The sequence below is a fragment of the Melospiza georgiana genome, chromosome 1, assembly GCF_028018845.1.
Source record: "Melospiza georgiana isolate bMelGeo1 chromosome 1, bMelGeo1.pri, whole genome shotgun sequence".
Classification (NCBI taxonomy): Eukaryota; Metazoa; Chordata; class Aves; order Passeriformes; family Passerellidae; genus Melospiza; species Melospiza georgiana.
The window spans coordinates 55,200,718-55,222,780 of record NC_080430.1 but is presented as its reverse complement, the minus strand read 5'-3'; the positions used below and the strand labels follow the sequence as shown (position 1 = coordinate 55,222,780).

The window sequence follows — 22,063 nt, the reverse complement described above, 5'->3', positions numbered from 1 at the left end:
AGACAAACACTTTACCAAGACATCACAAAAAGAGTGATTGGGCATTGGAATCGGCTGCCCAGGGAGGTGGTGGTGTTACCATCTTGGGATATACTTAAGAAAAGATTGGATGTGGCACTTAGTGGCATGTCTAGCTGGCAAGGTGGTGTTAGGTCATAGGTTGGACGCAATGATCTCAGAGGTCTTTTCCAACCTACTTTATTCTGTGATTCTGTGACTAACAAACTAAATACACTTCTTTCAAAAATCAGGTATTCTGATACATATGAAGAAGAGTTAAAGGGAAGTCTGAAGGGTTTGTGCATGTAATTTTGTAAGTACAATTTAATATTTAACATCTATTTTAAAACACAAGATTAAGTAGATTTATTAAATTTAATAAGGTTTTTATGAATATAAAACCCATGGATGCTGTTTCTTTCTGAGAGACACTTTAAAAAGCTACCATTTAAGGACCTATAAAGATCCTTAACAATGTAATTTCAAAGCTAAACTAGTGCTGACACTTTTAAAACTTTCCTACTCACTATGCAGGCATCTTTTATACAATCTATGGGAACAAAAGATTTTGGGTTAAAAATTCTGTTGGCATAAATAATAAAAGGGATACACTGGTAATCTTTCATATAAAAAAATGGACCACCATAGGTATCTGGCTGCTGAAAGTCTCTAACACTGCGCTCTAGGGCAAAGGATTGTATTTGGGTATCTGCATACTGAATGGTAAACATGAATGGAAGTTGCTATATATAAATATAGATGCAAGAGGCTTTGAAAAGCTTAAAAGCCCGAGCCTTTCATAAGCCTGAAGAGAGCTTTCAGCATAATTAGACTCACAGAGCACAAGCAGCCATTTTGAGAGTCTTAAAACCAGCAGTTACATCAGAGTTTCTGGAGACCAATGGAAGTTTTTCCTCGACAAACTCATAGAACATAACATCCATATCTCTATCCAAAGACAGCTATACTTACAATATCTAACAAAACCATTGTTTTTCATTATGAAGATGTATAAATTAGAACTCAGTTTCAACTGGAGCACATTAGGGTGTTCCACTAACGTTTTTCATCACCTTACTTCCCTATTTCTGCAATGCAAAATGATATTTTTTTCTCAAAGGCATAAATAGATTACCAAGCCTGAGAAGTGAAAGCTTACATGTTTTTATTTAGAAACATTTTAACATTTTACTGCTTTTAATAGTAATACTTCCTCAAGCATTCAAAAACTGAGTAATTATGAAGGGAGAAAGGAAGGAGAGCTTAATGCTTTCTTCCCTCATTTTCCTTTTATTTTTCCTTTAAAAAAAACCACTGAGTCCAAGAATATTTTAACTGTTTCTTCATGCACAAAACCTTTGCAGCTTAGCTAGTAAAGAGTTGATACTAATTTCATCCATGCCAAAAAAATCCACAGTTACAGTCACTTCTTTATGCTGTTCACTCTCAGATCACATATACAACTCAAATACTGTTTTGTTTTAGCAGAACTAACATGCATTTGTGTGTGTTGGCGAAACTTTCCTCTCCTGAATTTTTACTGTACCTAGGTTTTGTAAACATATATAATGTGGGTGTTTCTTTAATATATTTTTTAATCAGTCATCCTATTATCTTTAAACTTTCCCATCATTTTCTCCCTCTCCCAGTTCTTACTGTGAGTACTGCCCTAGAATTTTCAAGAAGTTCAGAGAACAAAATGAGTTTTACAGGTAACATATTAGTACACATTGGTAACATTAACAATAAATGTTTCATTACTGCAGCCTTGCATATAAATATGTGAGCCACTACATATGCCACTAAAGTACATACTAAGAGGTCATATAAAGACAACATTGGAGCACTCACACAAACAGTTATGTGAAATTAATTTTTTTTGCAATAATTCTGTTGTATAGTGAAAACTAACAAAGCTTACTTAAATTTGCAGTGGATCCTTAAGGACCTGGAATATGGCCAGAATACACTTTCCTAGGATCACCATTTTAATCACTGTTTCTGTCCAATCTTGTTTAGCTTGAGAGAGAGACAAGTCCAACAAGTGTGTTGCGCTGTGTCCTGGTTATTAAATTTTGATCTGTTACAGCTTTCAGTGACTGGTCAATTTAAACCATGAGCAGGAAAAGAGTACTTACAAAGTAATTATGAAGTAGAACAATGAACTGGGATGCTAAAAATTACTGTGCTTTAAATCACTTATGGACTTGGGAATGCCATGCCTCTAAAGCTTGTGAAAAACGCCATTCCTGTCCTGTGCCAATAAGAATGCAGCTTCTATGTGCCTATATCAGAAAGCAGAAGTCTGACTTCCTCCCTATGCCTGCTTCCTTTTCTTCACTGCTTGCCACCTCTCACTGAGCTTCTCTACTTATATATAGTGAAGACAACATTTCCAGGCAAAGAAACATATATTTAAAATAAAATCTAACTATTAAAAAAAAGACTATTTATCCTCACAATAATAACTGTCAGGTTATCAACTAGATGTAGATTAATTTATGTGTCTATGTGAAATAATTATTTCCTGCTTCCATTAGAAGCAAATGACATGCTATATTTCACCGTAAGCAGCAAATATTACACATAATCAATCACAATGTTAATTCTATCCATTTATCTTGAAATACATACAGACATACATAAATATTAAGAGGAAATTTCTATGCAACACACATACAAACTTGTGCAACAGTTATTTAAATTTGTGTATTGTTGCCTGTATAAGAAAAAATATGTTAATTTTTTAATGTTACAATAAATTCATATCATACCAGCATACCAGCCAGGAGCTATCACCTACTACCTCTGTGAAATTTAGTGCAGGGTTAGCAACAACATAGTTAAGACAGAGGTCTTTGTGAGAACAAGCCATAAGCAAGTAAGTTTGCCTTCTAGTACATTACTCTCCTCCACCTGCTAAAGGCATCACTAAGAGGGGTGGGGAGGACTCACCACACCATCACTCTGTGGCTTAGGTTGTTTGGTGGGATCCAAAGCAAAGATAGTATACTCAGAGAGAAAAGCAGGTTCTGCTATCATCCCGGCTAACAGCTGTTATTCAATGCAAAAAGGAGGAAAATGAAAATAAATCAAGCAATAAAGAACATCGCAAAATTTTACTCCATTTTTCCATGCTATTAAATACATAACAAAGCAATACAGCAGTTTATGAGACAACAGATATCAATAAAGGGAGGATGTAACTAGAAAATACACACTAGATCATTTCAGAACAGCCAAAATACAGTTTTGATCAAAACTTCTTTAGAACAAAAGAAGCATACTATTTAAAAGATCCTAGTTTAGTCCAAGAAAAAAATGATGTTTCAGGCATTGCTATTGTAATTTTTTTTAACTTCTGTGGATGAGTTGTCTTCATATATCACTGAGCCCTATTTGCTCTCAGTTATTCATTCATTAACAACTCACTATTCTAAAAATTCTATCAGTATTTTAGTAATATATAATCTAAAATGCTTGCTTTTGACTATTTATCATCTGATGCTTTTATACACTAGAATGCTGTTTATATTTTTAAAAATTCCTTACAATTTTTTTAAACTACTAGCAGACTATTTCATAAAAATACCATAAGTTGAATATAACCATTTTATCAAGTCAGTATCCAAGAAGAGATATAAATTTCTAGAGGTGAAAACACTAAGCCAAGAGACTGGAATTTGAATTCAAATTGGATATATACATTTAATGTAATGTAATGCATTTAGGATGCTGTAACTGAGAGACAAAACTATTCCTCTTATGATTGTACTCACATACCTAGGTTCAAGGTTCAATTTCCTTACAGCTTGAGATTTCAGAATTGTACTGATTGCTGACTAAACCAAACTAAATAAAACAAAAATGTTCTGAAATAATGAGACAAATCCCTCTATCAAGTTACCAAACAGTACTTTTAGGAATCAAATACTAATATAAGTTAGGAGTTTAAATTACTTTTTTTTGGTGACAACTACATTTATTCCAGTGCTGTAGCAGATTAACTACATAAATTCAAATTGAGAGACAGAAATATTTTCACAGGTAAGATCTGAAAGGCTACATGACTTTGAATTTGTGTTCGCCAAACCCTTCATGACTTTGAATTTATGTTCACAAAACGGTAGAAATGGTAAATATTCTGTGAGAGCCATATACAATAAACAGCCTCAGATTTGCCAATAACTATTTGCCAATAAAGCTGGAGTTTCTCACTTTTAAGTTACTGCAAAGATGAGCTGCTAATAAAAAAATGGTCACATTCCTCAGGCTCTCAATTTTCATTCCCCTGGAGCCTGAACACATTTGCCCTATGCATTCACTGTGGTAGCAACAACACACTGAGTTAGCTGTCCTCCTCTTCCAGCCTGTCAGAAGTATAATTCTTAAGAGTAAGCTGTGCAAAAGCTCCTCATGCATTCATTTATATATACAAATGTGTGTGTATATACATATATTTGTATATGTGTGTGTATGTATATAGGTATGTGTATATATATATGTATACAGGTGTGTAAAACCCACCTACATTTTTTTCCCCCTCTGAGCTTTCAGACAGGAGAAAAATAAGGAAATTGACAAAACTGACAAGTGATAATGGTTCCAGAAAATCTTCATCAACTGTTGATGGCTGCATAGATTCTTGCTCCTCTTGAAAGGGCATATGCCAATAAAAGAAAAGGCATATACTATGTATACAAAAGTGTACAAACATACAGCAGCAATACTACAAGCAAGCCTGATGGCCTCATGAATTAGAAGCATGCAAATTCACAAATAAAATTATCAAATTTTTAAAGATAAAAATTACTTTGCATGTTTGGAGAGGACCAGTTAAGAAAATGAAAGACAGTTTGCAAAGCACTGATAAATGGATTAGGCAAATATTATTAACCAAAAGATTATGAACATTATTAACATGTAACATATATTATCTTCAGCTTAATTAAATCAGTTTTAACAACATGACCATCAAGAACTTCAGGAACCATGGATAATTTAAATTATCTCTTCACAATAATAGCCTGCTAGTGCTCAAAATATTAAGTTGCGACATTTCACCATAGCATTACTTTGCTTAATCCTAATTGCATTATTTAGTACACCAAAGTTTGCATTAAAAAGGATTCCTATTTGATCTCTAACAAGTTCATCCCCTCCAAAAAAGATGGTCTGTCAGCTTGTTCAGCATCTATGAATTGTTAGATTTTCAGTAATCCCTGGAAGTTGATGGCCATGTTAGTATAGCCAGGTTCAGAAGGCTCAGGCATAAATTCACAAATTTACAAATTCACTCTTTCAAACAATATTAATTGTAAAACCCAAAACATACAGGTAAGATGACAGAACTGTAAGCAATGGCAAAAGTTCATTTTAAAAATTCATTTAAACTACCCGGACGACTGATAGGGATATGCAACCCTGTTTTAACACAGTAAGATCCAAACTATTCAATGCCTAAAACATGTCAATCCATATAGCAGTTATGAATTCGAGAAAAAGCATATTGATGCAGTACTGCTTGAATTTGCAGACATACAACTCCAGTGTCTCCATCATAACTAAAAGCTTACACAAACAATAGAATGCAATTAAAAATTCTGCTCAGTATCACTGATGCTAATCATGATGCAAGTACATTTCTAAATCATCTCAGCTTTGCCCTTTTTTTGCTGGAGTAAAGGTAAGCACAGAAGAGAAGGAGGCCTCTTTTCCTCAGTTTTTAAATAGACAGGTTGTCCTCAGATCAACTGGCCTCCTGAACTATCAGACAGACAGAGAATAAATAGCCCCCTTGCAATCCAGAAAGAAGCAGTTAGTGACCTGCTGAGCCACTTAAAATGCTCACAAGCCTGTGGGACCAGATGGGATCCACACTAGAGTAACGAGTGAGGTGGAAGAAGAGCATCACACAGCACCTACAAAGTGGCCAAGGGATCAGAACCAGCCAGCATGGATTTAGGATGGGCAGGCCCTACCTAACCAACCTGACCTCCTTTTATGACCAGGTGACCCACCTTGTGGATGCAGGGAAGGCTGTTGATGTTGTCTACCTGGATTGAGCAAAGCCTTTGACACTGCCTCCCATGGGAAAATCCAGGAAAAGCTGGCAGCCCATGGTTTGAAGAGGTGCACTCTTTGCTGGGTTAAGAACTGGCTGGATAGGCAGGCCCAGAGAGTGATGGTGGTGTTGCATCCAATTAGTGGCCCATCATTGGTGACATCCCCCAGGGATTTGTGCTGGGCCCAGACCAGCTTAATATCTTTACTGATGATCTGGAGGAAGGGATCGAGTCTACCATTAGCAGATTTGCAGATGACACCAAGATGGGTGTGAATCTCAATCTGCTGGAGGGTAGGAGAGCTCTGCAGAGCAACCTGGACAGGCTGGATTGATGGGAAAAATCCAACTATATGAAGTTTCAGGCTGAGGACAGAGAGACTGGACAGAGGCCAGGCAGAAAGGGACCAGGGAGTACTGACATATGGCAGACTGAATGCGATCCAGTGGTGTGCCCACATGGCCAAGAAGGCCAGTGGCATCCTGCCCTGTACCAGTAACAGTGTGGCCAGCAGGAGCAGGGAAGCGATTCTTCCCCTGTACTCAGCACTGGTGAGGCCACACCTTGAGTACTGTGTTTAGGTCTGGGCCCCTCAACTTAGGAAGGATGTTGAGATGCTGAAGCATGTCCAGAGAAGGGCAACAAGGCTGCAGAAGGGTCTGAAACACAGGTCCCATGAGGAATGGCTGAGGAGTTGTTTAGCCTGGAGAAAAGGAGAGTCAGGGGAGATCTTTTCACTCTCTACAACTGCCTCAAAGGAAGTTGTAGCCAAGTGGGGGTCGGTCTCTCCTCCCAGGAAACAACTGAGAGTCTTAAGCTGCATCAGAGAATGTTTAGGTTTAGGATGCTTAGGAGGATATTAGGAAGAAGTTCTTCACAGAAAGAGTGACTGGACATTGGAACTGGCTCCCCAAGGAGGTGGTGAAGTCATCATCCCTGGAGGTGCTTAAGAAGAGACTGGATGGGGCACTTAGAGCCATGTCTAGTTGATAAGTTGTTAGGTCACAGGTTGGACTTGATGATCTCAATGGTCCTTTCTAACCTTAATTCTGTGATTCTGTGAACCAAGCTTACAAGTAAAGAAGGCACAACAATAGTGAGGCAGAACAGTGAGCCCTCTATCAAGATGAAATTTCAAAATATTTCCTCTTCAGTAGCCAAGTGTTTCACACTTCAAATAGCTACCGAAGACAGAATATACAGTCATGGTCCAAAAGTGGTATATCTTTAATACATATAGATCTGGCTGCATTTGCCCATTAGTGAGTTCATCCTCCACTCTCCAATGTTAGGTGACCAACTATGAAAATATTTAAGGACTTGCTTACAGTTTTTTTGTTACTCTGTGTGTTGATTTGGCATTGTCAGAACCCAGGACATCTCTCTGGCTGCCCTGAGCAGCCAAGACCCCTGCCAGGGGGCACAGAGCCCAAAATGCCTGTGGTTTTGATTATGACCTGTGGAGCAAGTTACCAACCTTAGATGAAGATCTGCAAGCCATGACAAATTAAGTAGAATGATTGTGAATTTATCACAAGGTGAAAAAGTAGATTTTGGGGGTTCTAGAATGGGATTCAGGGGGGCAAGATGGAGGGATATGGGTGTGTCCTGTCTTTCTCCTTCTTCTTGGCCTCCATCTTCTGCTGTTTGGTTTAGAGTAGAAGCTCACTGTCTAACATAGGTGATAGGTACTGGAAAGTAATTGTATACATAGTATTAGTATGTATGTATAAACATTGTATACATAGTTTTTAGTATAAAGACATAACATCGTGGGGGGGGGGGGGAGGCAGAATGCCTCTGCCTTGCTGAGCTGACCTCGGCTGGACAGGAGAGAGAATTTTATAGATAAGATACAATAAACAACATTGAGACTGAGAAATGAAGAGCTCTGACTCCTTCTTCAAGCGCCGGGCTGGGAAAAGAGACTTTCTAACATTTCTCGGGGTCACTCTGACAAGCTAGAGGCCCTGACATGGCATGGCCTGGTTCTGTGGTAGTGAGGGAGGGCCACAGAAACGGCTTCTGTGAGAAATGGCCACAAGCTTTCACCATGTAGAACTTCCAAACTAGAACAGCCAATCCTCAAAGGACTGCACCCTGCAAATGAGCGACCCACACCACAGCAATTTCAGAAAGATTGTTTGCCCACGGGAGGGACTCCTGTTGCAGCAGTTTTGGCAGGACTGCTGCTTGTAAGACTGGAGCCAGGCTGGAGGAGTTCACAGAGAGCCACCTCCCATGGAAGGGACCCCACGGCATAGCACAGAAAAGACTTCCCTCCCTGAGCAAATAGAAAAAGATCTCGGGTGATGAGCTCACCAAAATCCCCACTCCCTGTCTCCCTACACTGTCAGGGGGAAAGAGGGAGGGGCTCGGCTGGGAAGAAAGATATTTAGAAGGCTTATTTTAGTTCTCGTTATCCTTCTCTGACTCTGTTAATAACATATTTACCTTACACCTTTAAATTTGAACCTATTTTGCCCTTTGAGTGTTTTCCCCCAGTTCTTAACTCATGAACCCTCCATTATTTCCTTTCCCCCTCCTCTGCCCAACTGTAACAGGAGTGAGTGAGTGAACAGCTTTTCTAAGTGCCTGGCGTCCGGCCAATGTCACACCACAACACTCTGACAGCTCATAACCTGGTACATATTTAGTTAAATTATGGGCAGAAGCCTCTAGTGAGTCCTGTAATTACACTACTTAATGCATTCCAATATATACATGTGTTTTTATCTGCAGTTTTTTTTCAACCAACTATTCAGTACAACTTTAAGAACTAACAGTCTAGTTAACTCTGGGGTGGGGATGTCAGGGAAAGGGTTATTAAAAGTCACAAAAAAAATTATTCACCTCTGCCTGCAAACACGCAAGAAGCAACCTGCTAGTCAGCCAACATTAAATACTATTACCACACAGGATCCTTGTGCTCCAGGATTTGTCCTAAAACCCACTCTGAATTATCTTACTAGCTTCAGAAACATTAAATACATTTGGTGCTATATTGTCTAATGTATCACTAGCAGCATATCAGCAGTAGGCTGGTAGAGCAATCAATAAAACTAGATAAGCTAGAATCAACTGAGATGAAGCATACCGTAAACAGAAGATGCAAAGATGTAGACCACTCTTTAACTTTTTCTAATTCTAAGAATACCATCATATCACACTAGCTTGCTATAGGAATCCTACTAAGATCTTCCAACACTTTGTTTCAAATATACTCTGGGGGGAGGAGAGGATCTTGGAGTCTTGGAGCAGCTGCAAGTTTACCATGAGTCAGCAGTGCCCTTGCAGCTAGGAGAGCCCGTGGTACCCTGGGGTACATCAGGAAGACTGTGCCCAGTAAGTTGAGGAAGGTGATTCTCCCCTCTACTCAGCTCTAATGAGACAACATCTGGAGTGCTGTGTGGAGTTCTGGACTCCTTAGTACAAGAAAGATAAGGAGCTACTGGAGAGGTTCCAGCAGAGGGCCACAAAGGTAGTTAGGGGTCTGGAACATCTTTCTCACATGGAAAGACTGCAGGAGCTGGGCCTGTTTAGTCTAACTAGAGAAGACAGAGAAGAGATCTAATCAATACATACAAGTATCTCGAAGGTTGTCAAGAGGATGGTGCCAGACTCTTTTCAGTGGTGCCCAGCAACAGGACAAGGAGTAATGGCCATAAACTAAACCACAGAAAGTTCCACCTCAACATGAAGAAGAACTTTTTTACACTTAGGGAAGCAGAACACTAAACAGGCTTCCCAGGGAGGTCATAGAATGCCCCTGTCTGAAGACATTCAAAACCTACCTGGACACATTCATTTCCTGTGTAACCTGCTCTAGGTGACCCTGCTTTGGAACAGGCTTTGACTACATGACATCCTGTAATGTTGGGAGGTGGGGGGAGGAGTGGGTCAGAGACAGGGACGACACACACTCTGAAGTTCTTGCGATGAACAGCCTTGAGTTAATTCTCGCAGCTCCTTTTATAGGCGCTCCAGTTACACATGTGGTTTGTTGAGGTCTTAGCCCCATCCAGCTCTCTGGCCCATGATACATTTGCATTTAGAGCTGAACGACACTGGCTGAGGGTGCCTGTGCAGATTGAATCCAACCTATCCTTGCCCATCCAGAGGCTCCAATACTACAATCTCCACAGATTCCTTCCAATCCAACCAGTTCTGTGATACTCCAGGGTAAATAATCTCCCTAGCCCATACTGACCTTAATCTCAGGTACCAAATTCATAAACTGAAGGCTGTTGAGAACTACAAATAGTACAGTTAGCTCAGTATACAATGGCACTGCAAACTACAGATTGTGCCCTGGGTGGGGAGAAATGGCTGAAATCCCCAGTGATGAGCCCTTTGCCCAACAAAAAGGAACAGCCTTGCCATGCCAGCTGGACTGTGTCCAGCTACCCAGTGACTCTGTAGAACCCAATGAACTGTGAGAAGACCCCAGATCAAATATCACCATTAAAACAGGCACACAGAATGAAAGCCAGGCATTCCTTTGTTCAGGGTCCCTGAAGGAGACACCCAACTCCATCTGTCATTATATTGCAGCACCACGATAAAAATTCTTAAAGGAAGCAGAGTCTAGGACTCTGCTATGGGAAACCCTGGATCAAGGCAGTGAAGGAAACTTGTCTGACATGTGAGCGTCATGAAGCTTGTCTTAGCATGAGTGTGTGGGGAGTCAGGTGGGGCACCCATCAGCTCATTGGAGGGGCTTCAGTCCCAGCAGCAAAAGCCTAGGGTGGTGTGAGTGTGACTGCCAGAGTGGCTCATGGGCAGTCAAAAAGGAATGCTTCCTTAGCAAACTGTGACACTACTGATCTTCTGTCACAATATTTAAGGCTTATTCTGTTTTTCTGCAAGTAAAATCCTATTGAGTAACAAATGTTTCTATCTTGGATAGAAAGCTGCAAATGAGGTAAAATTTGCAGCTGATGAAGCTGCAAATTGGTTGATGAAGCCAAACACCAGATACCTTCAGTATCCTATCAAAGGACACATACAGTTATTGTTTAAATAACCCTTGAATTTTCAACATTCTGAACAATTTTTGTAGCCCTCAAGTTTGGCCTAACTGAAGCAGCCTTACTTGATCTTCAAGGACTTCCTGAACTCTAGAAATGACTGTGTTCTTATTAGGATTATTATTCCTCGTTCCTCTGAAGAATTACCATGCTCAAATCTTCTTTCACAAGGATTCTGGTGAGTGGGGTGCAAAGGCCATAGAACATGCAATTTCTAGATCAAACAGCTTCCTTAATATGCTGTGAAAGAAACCCCAAAATTCAACAGGGATCAGAGTTTGGCCCAAGTCTCATTGTTGTGGAGATGGCAGCAGGTGAATATTATACATGTTACATGCATGCAGTATGTTTGATTGCCAAAGGTAATGATTATTCCCCTTCAGAAAAAGAGAATCAGTAGTTCTAAATTTTGTATTAGCCTGTTATGAAGCAAATTTTGTTAGCAAATTGCATCACAGCATATGGGTATTTGTAGTATGTTAATACTTAAAAGCTTCTATTAACTGTACATGAGCAGTTTTGTTATGTTATATACCAGCACAGCAAGACAGAAGAAAGAGGATGAGACTACAAAACCAGTCTAAGTGAAAAGCCACCATTTCCTCATCTACTTAAGAAGCTAGAAGATGTCAACTATCAGCTAAAGGTTTTCTTTCAACTCTTACTTAAAAAGAACTTATTCCCCAGAGTAAAATATAGAAATAAGTTTGGTTATTTGTCCTAAGGGAATAGGAAAAACTGAGGAGCTAAAATTTCAAGAGTTTCTCTCTGCGATAAAGTCCCAGGATCTAGGAGAGTTGAACTGCACTTTCAGAAAGCTGTAGTACAGAAATCAAATAGGTCTTTTCTGGTTCGCTTTTCATTTTGATGAGCCACCTAAGCATCTAAGCATCCTGTATGTATCAGGAGTTGTAAAATACAAGTAGTTTAGATTCAAACTAGCTTATGCAGCCTCCAAAAATTAGTCCTAAATATCAGACAGGAAAAAAAATACAGATATATCTGAACCACTACCATCTTTGCATGGCAACACCTATTTCGAAGTACTTCAAATGAAGTATATGAATACAGAAAAGACACAGGAATAACAAAGGTACTGAAGGTATATTATTTCAGCTTTACTTGTCATGCTTTACTAATAGCCAATGTCAAAGAAGCATTTCAACTAATTTAATAAAACAGCCATTATATACCATTAAAGTGAGACCAAAAAGTACCTGGGCTAAGTATCTTTAGGTCTAAGTGCTACATTTATTGTGCTCTGCTGTCACTTCCATAACACTCATTAGGATATCAGTGACATTTGGATGCATGACTGGTAGGTCACCCACAGCAGTCCATCAGCTGCTTTCTCTCAGCTGATAGCAAACTAGCACTAGCTTTGTTATCTTCTGCAGTTGGGCCTTGTATACTTGTAAACAAGTATAATGTTGTAGAACAAAAAGAACATTTTTAACTTACAGGAGCTGAAATGAATACAATTTATGTATTTCACCTCAAACTCTGTTCAAAAGCCAATGTGGTAACAGTTTGAAAACTGAACACTATTTTTCCATAGAAAAGAAGGAACTCACTAAATAAGCATATTTTAATAGTCTAGGGCTGTTTCAAATAGCAGCATATCAAATCAAAAAGCACTGGGTATGCAAAATGTCAATGAAGTTCTGCGGAAGTAGTTTTACCTCACAATGTGATCATGTTTTACAAGCTACTTGCAGTAAGAGAATACAGAACTATTCAGACCTCTGCCTTTTCCTATACATTAAAAATTTTGAGCTTTTCCGTAACACTGCTACTGGAGATTCATACATCAAATAAAATACAAGCTGAAGAGGAAAGTTGGCATGAAAAAGAAACTTACCTGGTATTACATAAATGGAGCATACAAGATGTAGGTTTATTTTAAACTGATAGCATCTTGGAATCTTGAAATATTAAAGTATTTTTAAAATCTTCTCATTGTAGAGTATAAAGCAAAAATGTTGGCACGTATGTTTTATTATAATTTTTTGATCAGACTAATGATCATTTACAACTGTAACTAATTCTGAAATTACTTTTATTATAAAAATATTCTGAGAATAAACCAAAGATTTCATGTGTGATACTTGCAATTTTAATACTATGGAAGTAAAAATACAAAATCCTGATCTATTTAAAGACTTACTAAAACATACCTCACAGAGGACACCGAACATATAAAAAAATTATGAAACACTAATTTTGCTTAGCTTTCAGTAGTAAAAGGGACAGTAATTATTCATGTACTGCAAAAACGTTTTAGCATACAATACTTCTCAACCAAATATTTTCAGTGTATTAAATGTAGCCCAAGAGCTCACTGTAATGCCATTGCCATTGACACCTGCACATAAAACAACTGCCTGGGCAAATGAGAACACTGCAATAAAATACCCTCCAAATGACTTAATGCATTCATCTAATCAGGGCATGTATTTTCAGTGACAATATGCAATATCTGCATCTTATTTACGCATTGTATACTGCTGCTGAACTGAATTTTATGAAAATTTAATCCAACAGATTTCAAAGATTATTTACTTTTAATCACACTGCCAACATTTATGAGAAATTTTTGGAGAAATTATGTTTCTTCTTTTAATCATTTAAACTTAATTTTTGTAAAATATTCTGCCTGATGTAAAACCAACAACAAAAAAAAAACAGGTTCTCATCCCCCTCTCATCCCCCTAGGACTTCACTACTTCTTGAATTTCTAATTAAAGGATGTGTTTCACAAGTAAAACTGTTATGGCAGCTCCCCTAAGACCAAGGATAACTGCAAATCTGAGGGTACTTTAGTACTTCTCCTATTAGTTTTTCTACTCTTAATCTTATTTCTTCTTCTGCCTCTCTGGTCATTCCAGTCTAACCAGTCTATTTAGAGATTAATGTTCTTCCAATGTAACTTGGCATGTGCTATGGAGAATCCTTTGCTTCTCTTGTTTCTCCGGAACAGCACTCTGAAAATGGAGTTTGCTGGGGACAACACTTAGGTAATGAAGTAAGTGTAGTTCTCAATAGAAATCATGAAGAAAACCTTGGCCAAATCAGTTCTTTTGCAGGTTATACAATTAAAAAAAAACAAAACCAACAAACAAACAAAAAAACAACAACAAAAAAAAAAAAAAAAACAGGGGAATCAACTCTCAGTACCAACTCACTCCTTCTAGGCCACAGTAGTAGTTCTCATGTGGCAATAAGTCACTTCTATACCCTATATTAAGAACAGAAATCTCTCCTTACTGAAAGACTTAGTAATTTATCCCAGGTGATGCTGCTTGCTAACATTCTGGAGCACCAGTTAACAGAAAATCTTTCTCCAAGGAGAGAGGGAATTGATTACAGATACATATACATACACACACACACATATATACATATCACAGTAGAAAAAAAAAGCATTTATCAGAAAATACCAAAATACAAAACAAAATCATGAAGTACTTTCCCTTCAATTTCTACTATTGCAGGAAGCAAACTGCCAAGCTGGAATCACTGATAGCATTCATAATGAAATCCATTGCAAATTTCAGGTGTAGCTGATTATCTCCTAAAGAAAAAATGGTGTTAAAAATTAAAGTGGATTGTTCCACTGCAATAAAATGCATCATTTTTTGTGCTAAAACAAAGCAACTGAATTCTCTGACAAGGACAAAACATTTCCTCTGAAAAAGTTCACAGAACCACAGAAGCATCCTGTTTTATGCTACCAGACTATGTCCATGCTCACTAAGTCAGGGAAATGTTATGTTTATTTATATTGTTGCCTTTTTTTTAAAATCAAGTTGCTTCAAAAGAGCCATAGTACTTAATATGAAACAAGGTAAGTGCAGATTATCTTCTTTGTCTGCTTTATTATGCAAGTCAAGGTTACCCATCATCTCGATAATGATTTTAATGATATTTTATGACTGATAATTTAGACTCAGTTTAGTTTGTTGTTCAGTTTTTTGGGGGGGCGGGGGGAGTGGGAGGAAGGTGAGGGGGGCTGGGCTGGTTTTAAGTTTGGGGGAGGGGAGAAAGGAAGTGGGGTGGGGGAAATAACTTTGAGTTTGATACTTATTACTGGCATGGTTAGAAACAATCACAAATGCTCTGTATAAATCCTTTGGATCATCCACCTCAAATGACCTGGATTCACCTAGCTTTTCAACGAAAAGTGGGACAAAATGAAGTGAGTCTCTCTGAATATATCCTCTGTCCCACTACCTCACTGAGTTCAGTTCAGGAGTAAGATTTTTAAGACCTGAAGACTTAAAGCATTTCCTAATCTGGGGGTTAATCACTACAGCTTAAAGATCTGTTTTATTACTATTACACACTTCAGTATTTAACCTAAAAAATAGACTATTTGTAGCTATAAATACACAGAAAATAGTGAGACTGAGAAATAAAAATAAAAAAAAAGTAATGAAGGACATAAAGTTAGATTTTTTAAGGTGAAAAGCAGAGAAAAACAGTTCTCAACTGACCTCTTTGTCTGGTGTTAAAGTGCCTTCATGATTCTGATCTGTAAATGAAGATGTCCTGATTCTGTTGCCAGTTGATGGAGGGGATCTGGAAGGGACCTATAGAGAGATCATGTATATCAACAAGTAATACTATTAACTCCGGAACTAATTTTTCTGTATCATAATTTACTTCAAGAATTTCTAACTATATCATCTCAGTGAAACCTAGTCTAGATCTTTTTAAAGAAAACAACTGTCTGTGACAAGTTCTACCTTCCGTAGAGGAAAATGTGTCCTGAATCAGCCACAAGAACAAACAACAAAATGGGTTATTTTCATTATTTCTGACTATGGTCCTCTTAGACCACATTTGAAAAACAAGCCTCCCAATATTTTAGAAACATATTACAGTTGCTTGAGGTTTAAGTTTAGTGATTTGACAGGGATTCAAGTATTTAGAAGTGGAACAGAATCCGATCGAGAACGTAGAAAATTAACAACAGAAAATGACACTAAGAAAATTTATGAACTTTAAATTTGTGGTATTTATAACACTGAATCTAAACAATGAAAAAGGGGCAAGAAATTGCTATATATTTTGTTGTCTATATGTACTTGTTGATCCTATGAAAACTAAACATCTATTCACAGGAATTTTACAACTTCATTCAAATTGAGGTTCTAAAACGTCACACCAGCTCAAAGAAACTACCTTGCCAGCCTCATCATTCAAACTTCAAATATAAAATTTCAGTATAAATGTAATAAGTAGTAAAGTATCAACGAGCAGATCTATACAAAAGAAGATATTTAGCAAGATTTCTCATCGGGTACTGTGAAATGCTGGAAGGAAATATTTCAGGCATGTGGCAGGAGGAAGAGGAAGGTCAGGCCTTGCTTTTGATGAGGTGATGCCTTCCTGCACAGACCCCATCCATCTGGACCTGTATCCCAGTCCTGCAGTGGCTGCCAATACCTGGCACACTTGAGGAAATGTGCCATGCTCTGCCCCTGGAGCCCAAATCCAGGCCCAGAGTGGTCAGATGACCAGAAGTTCCACCTGCAGGAAGGGCCCAGGGGCATTTCACCAGGATATAAGGCAAGCACATGCATGTTTTGACCCCACCTCTTCTTGAAATTACTATCAGCTGAACAGGTCTGGAACCAGGAGTGGTAGCTGTATTTGTTCTTTTTTACATCAAAATTATTCTAAAATCAGTCATAGTTACAGGTCTGAAGAGGTAGGCCAATGTCTCAACTTGAAAATACTATTCAAAAGTCAAACAGTTTACCTAGTACCAAATAGCTATTCATCATGAAAGCTTTATGTTCTGCTGAAAACAATCATACCAAAGTATTCATAGGATTTGTACAAAACCTAACCTATTAATGCTGACAGCCTACTCTTCTTTTATTCCTACCCTCAATCTAATGCCAGGGTTTTAAAGATTATTTGAAAAACAATTTCCTTCTGTTTGGTGAGGGCCAGAAACATTCAAGGACACTTTGTCACTGCTTAGAAGCAGTATGAACACATCTCTATGGTTCTACAGTTCTCACTGCTGCATTCAGACTTCTTGTCAATTTACAGTCATTTCAGTGGCACTAAGGTTTGCAGCACAAATATTCATTGATCTTATGCAAAACCAAAAAGAGCTGAAACAGGACAGTACAGTTAAATTGGAAGGGTTCAATTTCCTGACCAGCTCAGGGTTAACTAAAAGTTAAAGCATGGCTTTAAGGGCACTGTCCATGCCCCTTCAGCACTGACAGGCAGGGGTGAGGAAGGCATCAACCACCTCTCCAGGAAGCCTATTCCATGCTTTGGCCACACTCTGAGTAAAAAGTGTTTCCTTATGTAAGTCCAAATCTCCCATGACAGGCACAGTTTGAGTTATTTCTGCATGTTCTGGCACTGTGTACCAGGGAGAAGATCTCAGTACCTCCCTCTCTACTTCTCCTCCTCAGGAAGCTGTAGGGAGCAGTGAGGCCACCCCTCAGCCTCCTCCTCCTCTCCAAACCAGACAAGCCCAGTGCCCTCAGTGCTCCCCAGAGCACATTCCTGCCAGCCCCTTCCCCTGCTTTGGTGCCCTTCTCAGCACATGCTCAAGGACCTTCACATCCTTTTTAAACAGCGGGGCCCAGCACTGCACCCAGTGCTCGAGGTGAGGCTGCACCAGCGCTGAATTCAGTGGGATAATCACCTCTCTTGGCTGGCTGCTGATGCTGTGTTTGATGCACCCCAGGATGAGGTTTGCCCCCTTGGCTGCCAGGGCACACACACTGCTGATCCCATTGATCTTCCTGCCAACCAGCACCCCCAAACCCCCTTCTGCAGGGCTGCTCTCCAGCTATTCCTCTCCCACTTCAGACTTGTGCCTGGAATTATTCCGTCCAGGTGCAGAATCCAGCATTTGCTTGGTCTTGCTCAGCTTCATGTCACTGGTGACTGCTCAATACTCCAATCAATCCAGGTCCCTCTGCAAGGCAAAGCCTCTTATCCCATGGGAGAGTCAGCAGCACTTCCCAGTTTGGCATCATCACCTAACTATCTGCACATTCACTGCAGCCTCCAGATCACTGATGGAGAGACTGAACAGAGCTGCCTCTAGACCTGAGCCCTGAGGAACACCACTGGTAACTGGTCACCAGCCACATGTCCTGTTTGCTGCAATAATTTGAGCCCTGCTCTTCAACCAATGCTTCAGCCAGTGCACTGCATACCTGCTCATCCCACTGTTGGAAAACTTGCCTGGAAGAAATAGTGGGAAGAACAGTACCAAAAGCCTTTATAGAACCCAGAAAAACTACATCCACCACCTTCCCTTTGTCTACCAGGCAGGTGAACTTACTGCAGAAGGTTTTTTAAACAGGATTCTCCCTTTGTGAACCCACGTTAACTGTCTGATAATTGCACTGCTCTTTACATGTCTTTCAACAGCATACAGTATGATTTTCTTAATAATTTTTCCAGGTTCTGAGGTTATCTCTGTAGTTTCCTGCATATTCCCTCATGCCCTTCCAGTAACCTGGAATAACACTGGCTAGCTCAGTCAGCAGGGACCTCCCCAGATTGCCAGGATGGCTGAGAGGTGTCCTACCCCTAACATCTCCTAGCTCCTTTAGTACCCTGGGTTGAATCCCATAGGCCCCATGAACTTACAAACATTCGTTCAACTGACACAACTCGTCTGTTAAAATTTCCATGTTCACAAATGAAAAGTTAATGTTCCTGCAGCCATGGTCCTCTGACTCAGGACCAGGCAGACCAAGGTCTGTTAGCACTATTAAAAACTGAGGCAAAGAAAGTACTGCCTGTCTCCATTTTTTCTTCATCCCTATTTGTCAGGTGACAGTCTTGGACATGTAGCAGTTTAAGACATCGGTAATTGCAACAGCGCTTTTTTCCACCCTGTCAGCCATCAGAAAGAGATGTGTTCCTCAGACTGTGAGGGACAGCTACGCTCAATTTGACAGATGACATCAGTCAGTAACCATTCATATGAAAGAGGAAGGCCTACAAACACCTCCTCAGAAAAGGTTATATTTCTCAAGTTATACTTGAGAAATTTTACCTCCAGGTTTATACCAGTCTTAAATTAGTAAATTTAGTCTTGGACACTACAAACCAAAGTACAAATGTGAAGTTCTAGGTCTTAAAGTAAAGGATATAAGTAGAGCATAGAGGGTATTAAGCATAGTGAGTGAAGCCTCTCTACAACAGGATGTAGGAAAAAAAGAGCAAAAATTAATGCAAACATGAGTTTCATAAACTAAGAAATAGTAAGAGTTAGAAAAATTTGGTCTGAAAATGTTTTGCCAGGAAGGAATGCATTTTGAGGATTGGAATTACTGATCTGAATAAAAGCAAATGAAAAAAGCATATCCCACACTTTTTGCAAGACCACAGTATATTTTATAAGCCTCAAAACCTCACTTCTTCCTTCAGACTGTTTTCAAATGTGATACAAAAAGTGAGAAGAAAAACTTAGTTTACTCCTAAGATCAAATTTAACTATTTCCCCATATTGTTGCTTGAGAGCAACTGAGAAGTAAGAAACATTGCAAGACAACTATTTCACATGAAATAAAATTGTTGTAATGTCTTGTTGTAATTTCTTGCTTTTGCCTTTCCATTTATATCAACCCTTGAGTTACATAATCGGCTCTGTCCACAGTACAGCAGACTAGGTCTATAGACTAGGTATAATTTGCTATAAACTCTCATATCAGGTTTCAGAGTATTTGTCAAAACTAATTTTTCAAGAGCCAGATAAAGACTAAAGTATATTATGCTGTTGGGTGCATATATGCATGTAAGCCCATATTTATTCAGTAGAATGATTCTCAGAGAGTATCAACTCTTGAACACAAGCATGGAGCATCCCGAACAAAGCAGATTACAACATCCTGAACTAAGTGGATTACAATGCTGTGTGAAAGGTGTCATAATTTAGCTGCTGCACACTGAAAACAGTAAACTCTGCAGATCAATCTCTTTTACACTGCACTGAAAGCTCACCACATACGGCAATAAAGACAGCACTCTAAACTTAACTAACACAATCATACTTCACTAACCAGAGAAGGCACAGAATGAATACTATGGAAGGCCTTAAAGTAGGACTCAACAAGCTAGACAAGACTTCACAATAGATCCATTTCCAAAAATCTTACCTCTATTTCACAAATGAGTGATTCAAATAATAGAACATAACTGTCAGCAGTTTTGAAACCATGGTCTAATACTGTGACTATGCAGTGCCAAATCTCCCAGTGGTTCAAATTACATTCAGATCTAGCCCAAGCAACTAGTCACCTATTTGTCTAAGTAATTAAATTACCTGTCTCTAGCTTAAGATTCACAGAATTCAGAGTTTATATTAGTATTTATACTTTTAGATTCCAAGATACACGGACACTTAACCTAGAATGAGACACAGGCAGCCATTATCAGCAGACTTTGCCAATAGGATGTTAACTTGCTGAAGTCTTTCTACCCAAAATTATTCTGCTTTGACACGTGCATGAAATCATCACAACTTTTTTTTCATCACCACTTTCACTTACATACTCTGGACACATCCTATCTGGTGGGTATTATTATCACTTAAAAATAGCCTTTACTAGAATACATTTATAATAACTTAGTGAAAGAAAGTACACCCAAGAGGAAAATGGCCAATGAAATTATTACTAGAACAAATAAGTAAGTGCCTTGTTCTCAGATTTATACTATATTCTCAATTAATCTACAGTTTAAAAAATGCAAAAAATGCAAGAATAAGGTCGAGGTAAGCAAACCAGCTCTCTACAAGATGTTAACAGAAGGGACGTACAGAACTGAAAGAACAAGCATTAAGATGAGAGAAAAGGATAACTAGGGAACTCAATGCTGGATTGTTATTCAATACACTTAAAAGTATGATTACTTTAAATGCTAATGAAGAAACCCATTTCTGTTTCGTTCTGTTGTACTTTCAGGCAAGAGATGGTTTTTACATTCTCCCACAGGACAGCTATCGTAGAGCGGACAAAACGAAGCACAGTTTCTAGCAGGGGGAGGACGGGCGAGCACTTAGATGACGAAGTTCTAGCGAAGCCGCCCGGCGCTGACAGCGATTCCCGGCAGCCGGCCGAGCCCGGAGCCCTGGATCGGACCGGCCCCGCCGCAGCCGCAGCCGCAGCCGCGGGAGGGTCGCGCCGCGCAGGCCCGGCCGCCCGACCCGCAGGACACCAAGGCCTGGCCGGGCGAAGCGCGGCCCCGTCCCGACAGGTGAAAGGCCGTCGCCAGCGCCCACAACGGACACGTCTCCCAGCGGCCCCTCCTCGCCGTACCTGCGGTGGGAGGGAGCTCGCACGTCCACCCGCCCCGCGCGGCTGCATCTGCTCCTCGCCAATCTTCTGCTTCAGTTTCTTGAACATGGTGGCGGGAGGGAGAAGGGGATGAGGGCACGGCTCCCGGGCCGGCTGGTCCGGCAGCAAGGGGCGCCCAGGGGGCGGCGGAACCGATCTCCCCCCGCCCCGGCCCGCGGAGCCGCCGCCGCTCCGCCCTCGGACCCCTCCGCGGGGCACGGGCAGCCGCGACCACTGCGCCTGCGCAGCCAACGTGGAGCCCGGCGCGTCGGCCGGCACGGTGTGCGGCGAGGCACAAACTTCCAAAGGCTACGCGCGGCGCTATTACTGCCACAGCCCGGGCGGAGGTGCAGCCTGGGCGCCAGGACTGCGGCGGGGCAAAGCGGCGTTTCCTGGCCTCGCTTGCTCCATCTCTCCCGGAGGCCGAGGGAGGCGGTGCCGTCCCGGGAATGTTGCAGGCGGAGGAGTGATTACTTCTGCCCGGAAGGACGAGAAACAGAGCAGTAAAAGCTGCCGCCTCGCTGCGCCTTTCCGCCGCCGTAGCCGTTTGATTCCGTACCTTCAACCGCGCCACGGAGACGCTTGACTTGCCAGAATGCTGCCTCTGAGGGGCTGTGAGTCCTCGCCTAAGAGTCCT

General features: G+C 40.2%; 1 protein-coding gene across 1 annotated transcript in view; it reads right to left on the bottom strand.

The window, feature by feature from the left end:
• GOLGA4 (golgin A4) overlaps positions 1–21,577 on the bottom strand; it is a 72,626-nt gene extending 51,049 nt beyond the window's left edge. The window contains 2 exon segments of the mRNA XM_058035359.1: positions 15,592–15,687; positions 21,409–21,577. Coding sequence (XP_057891342.1) covers positions 15,592–15,687; positions 21,409–21,495 — 183 coding nt within the window. The 5' untranslated portion in view covers positions 21,496–21,577.
• Between the last annotated feature and the right edge of the window lie 486 nt (positions 21,578–22,063).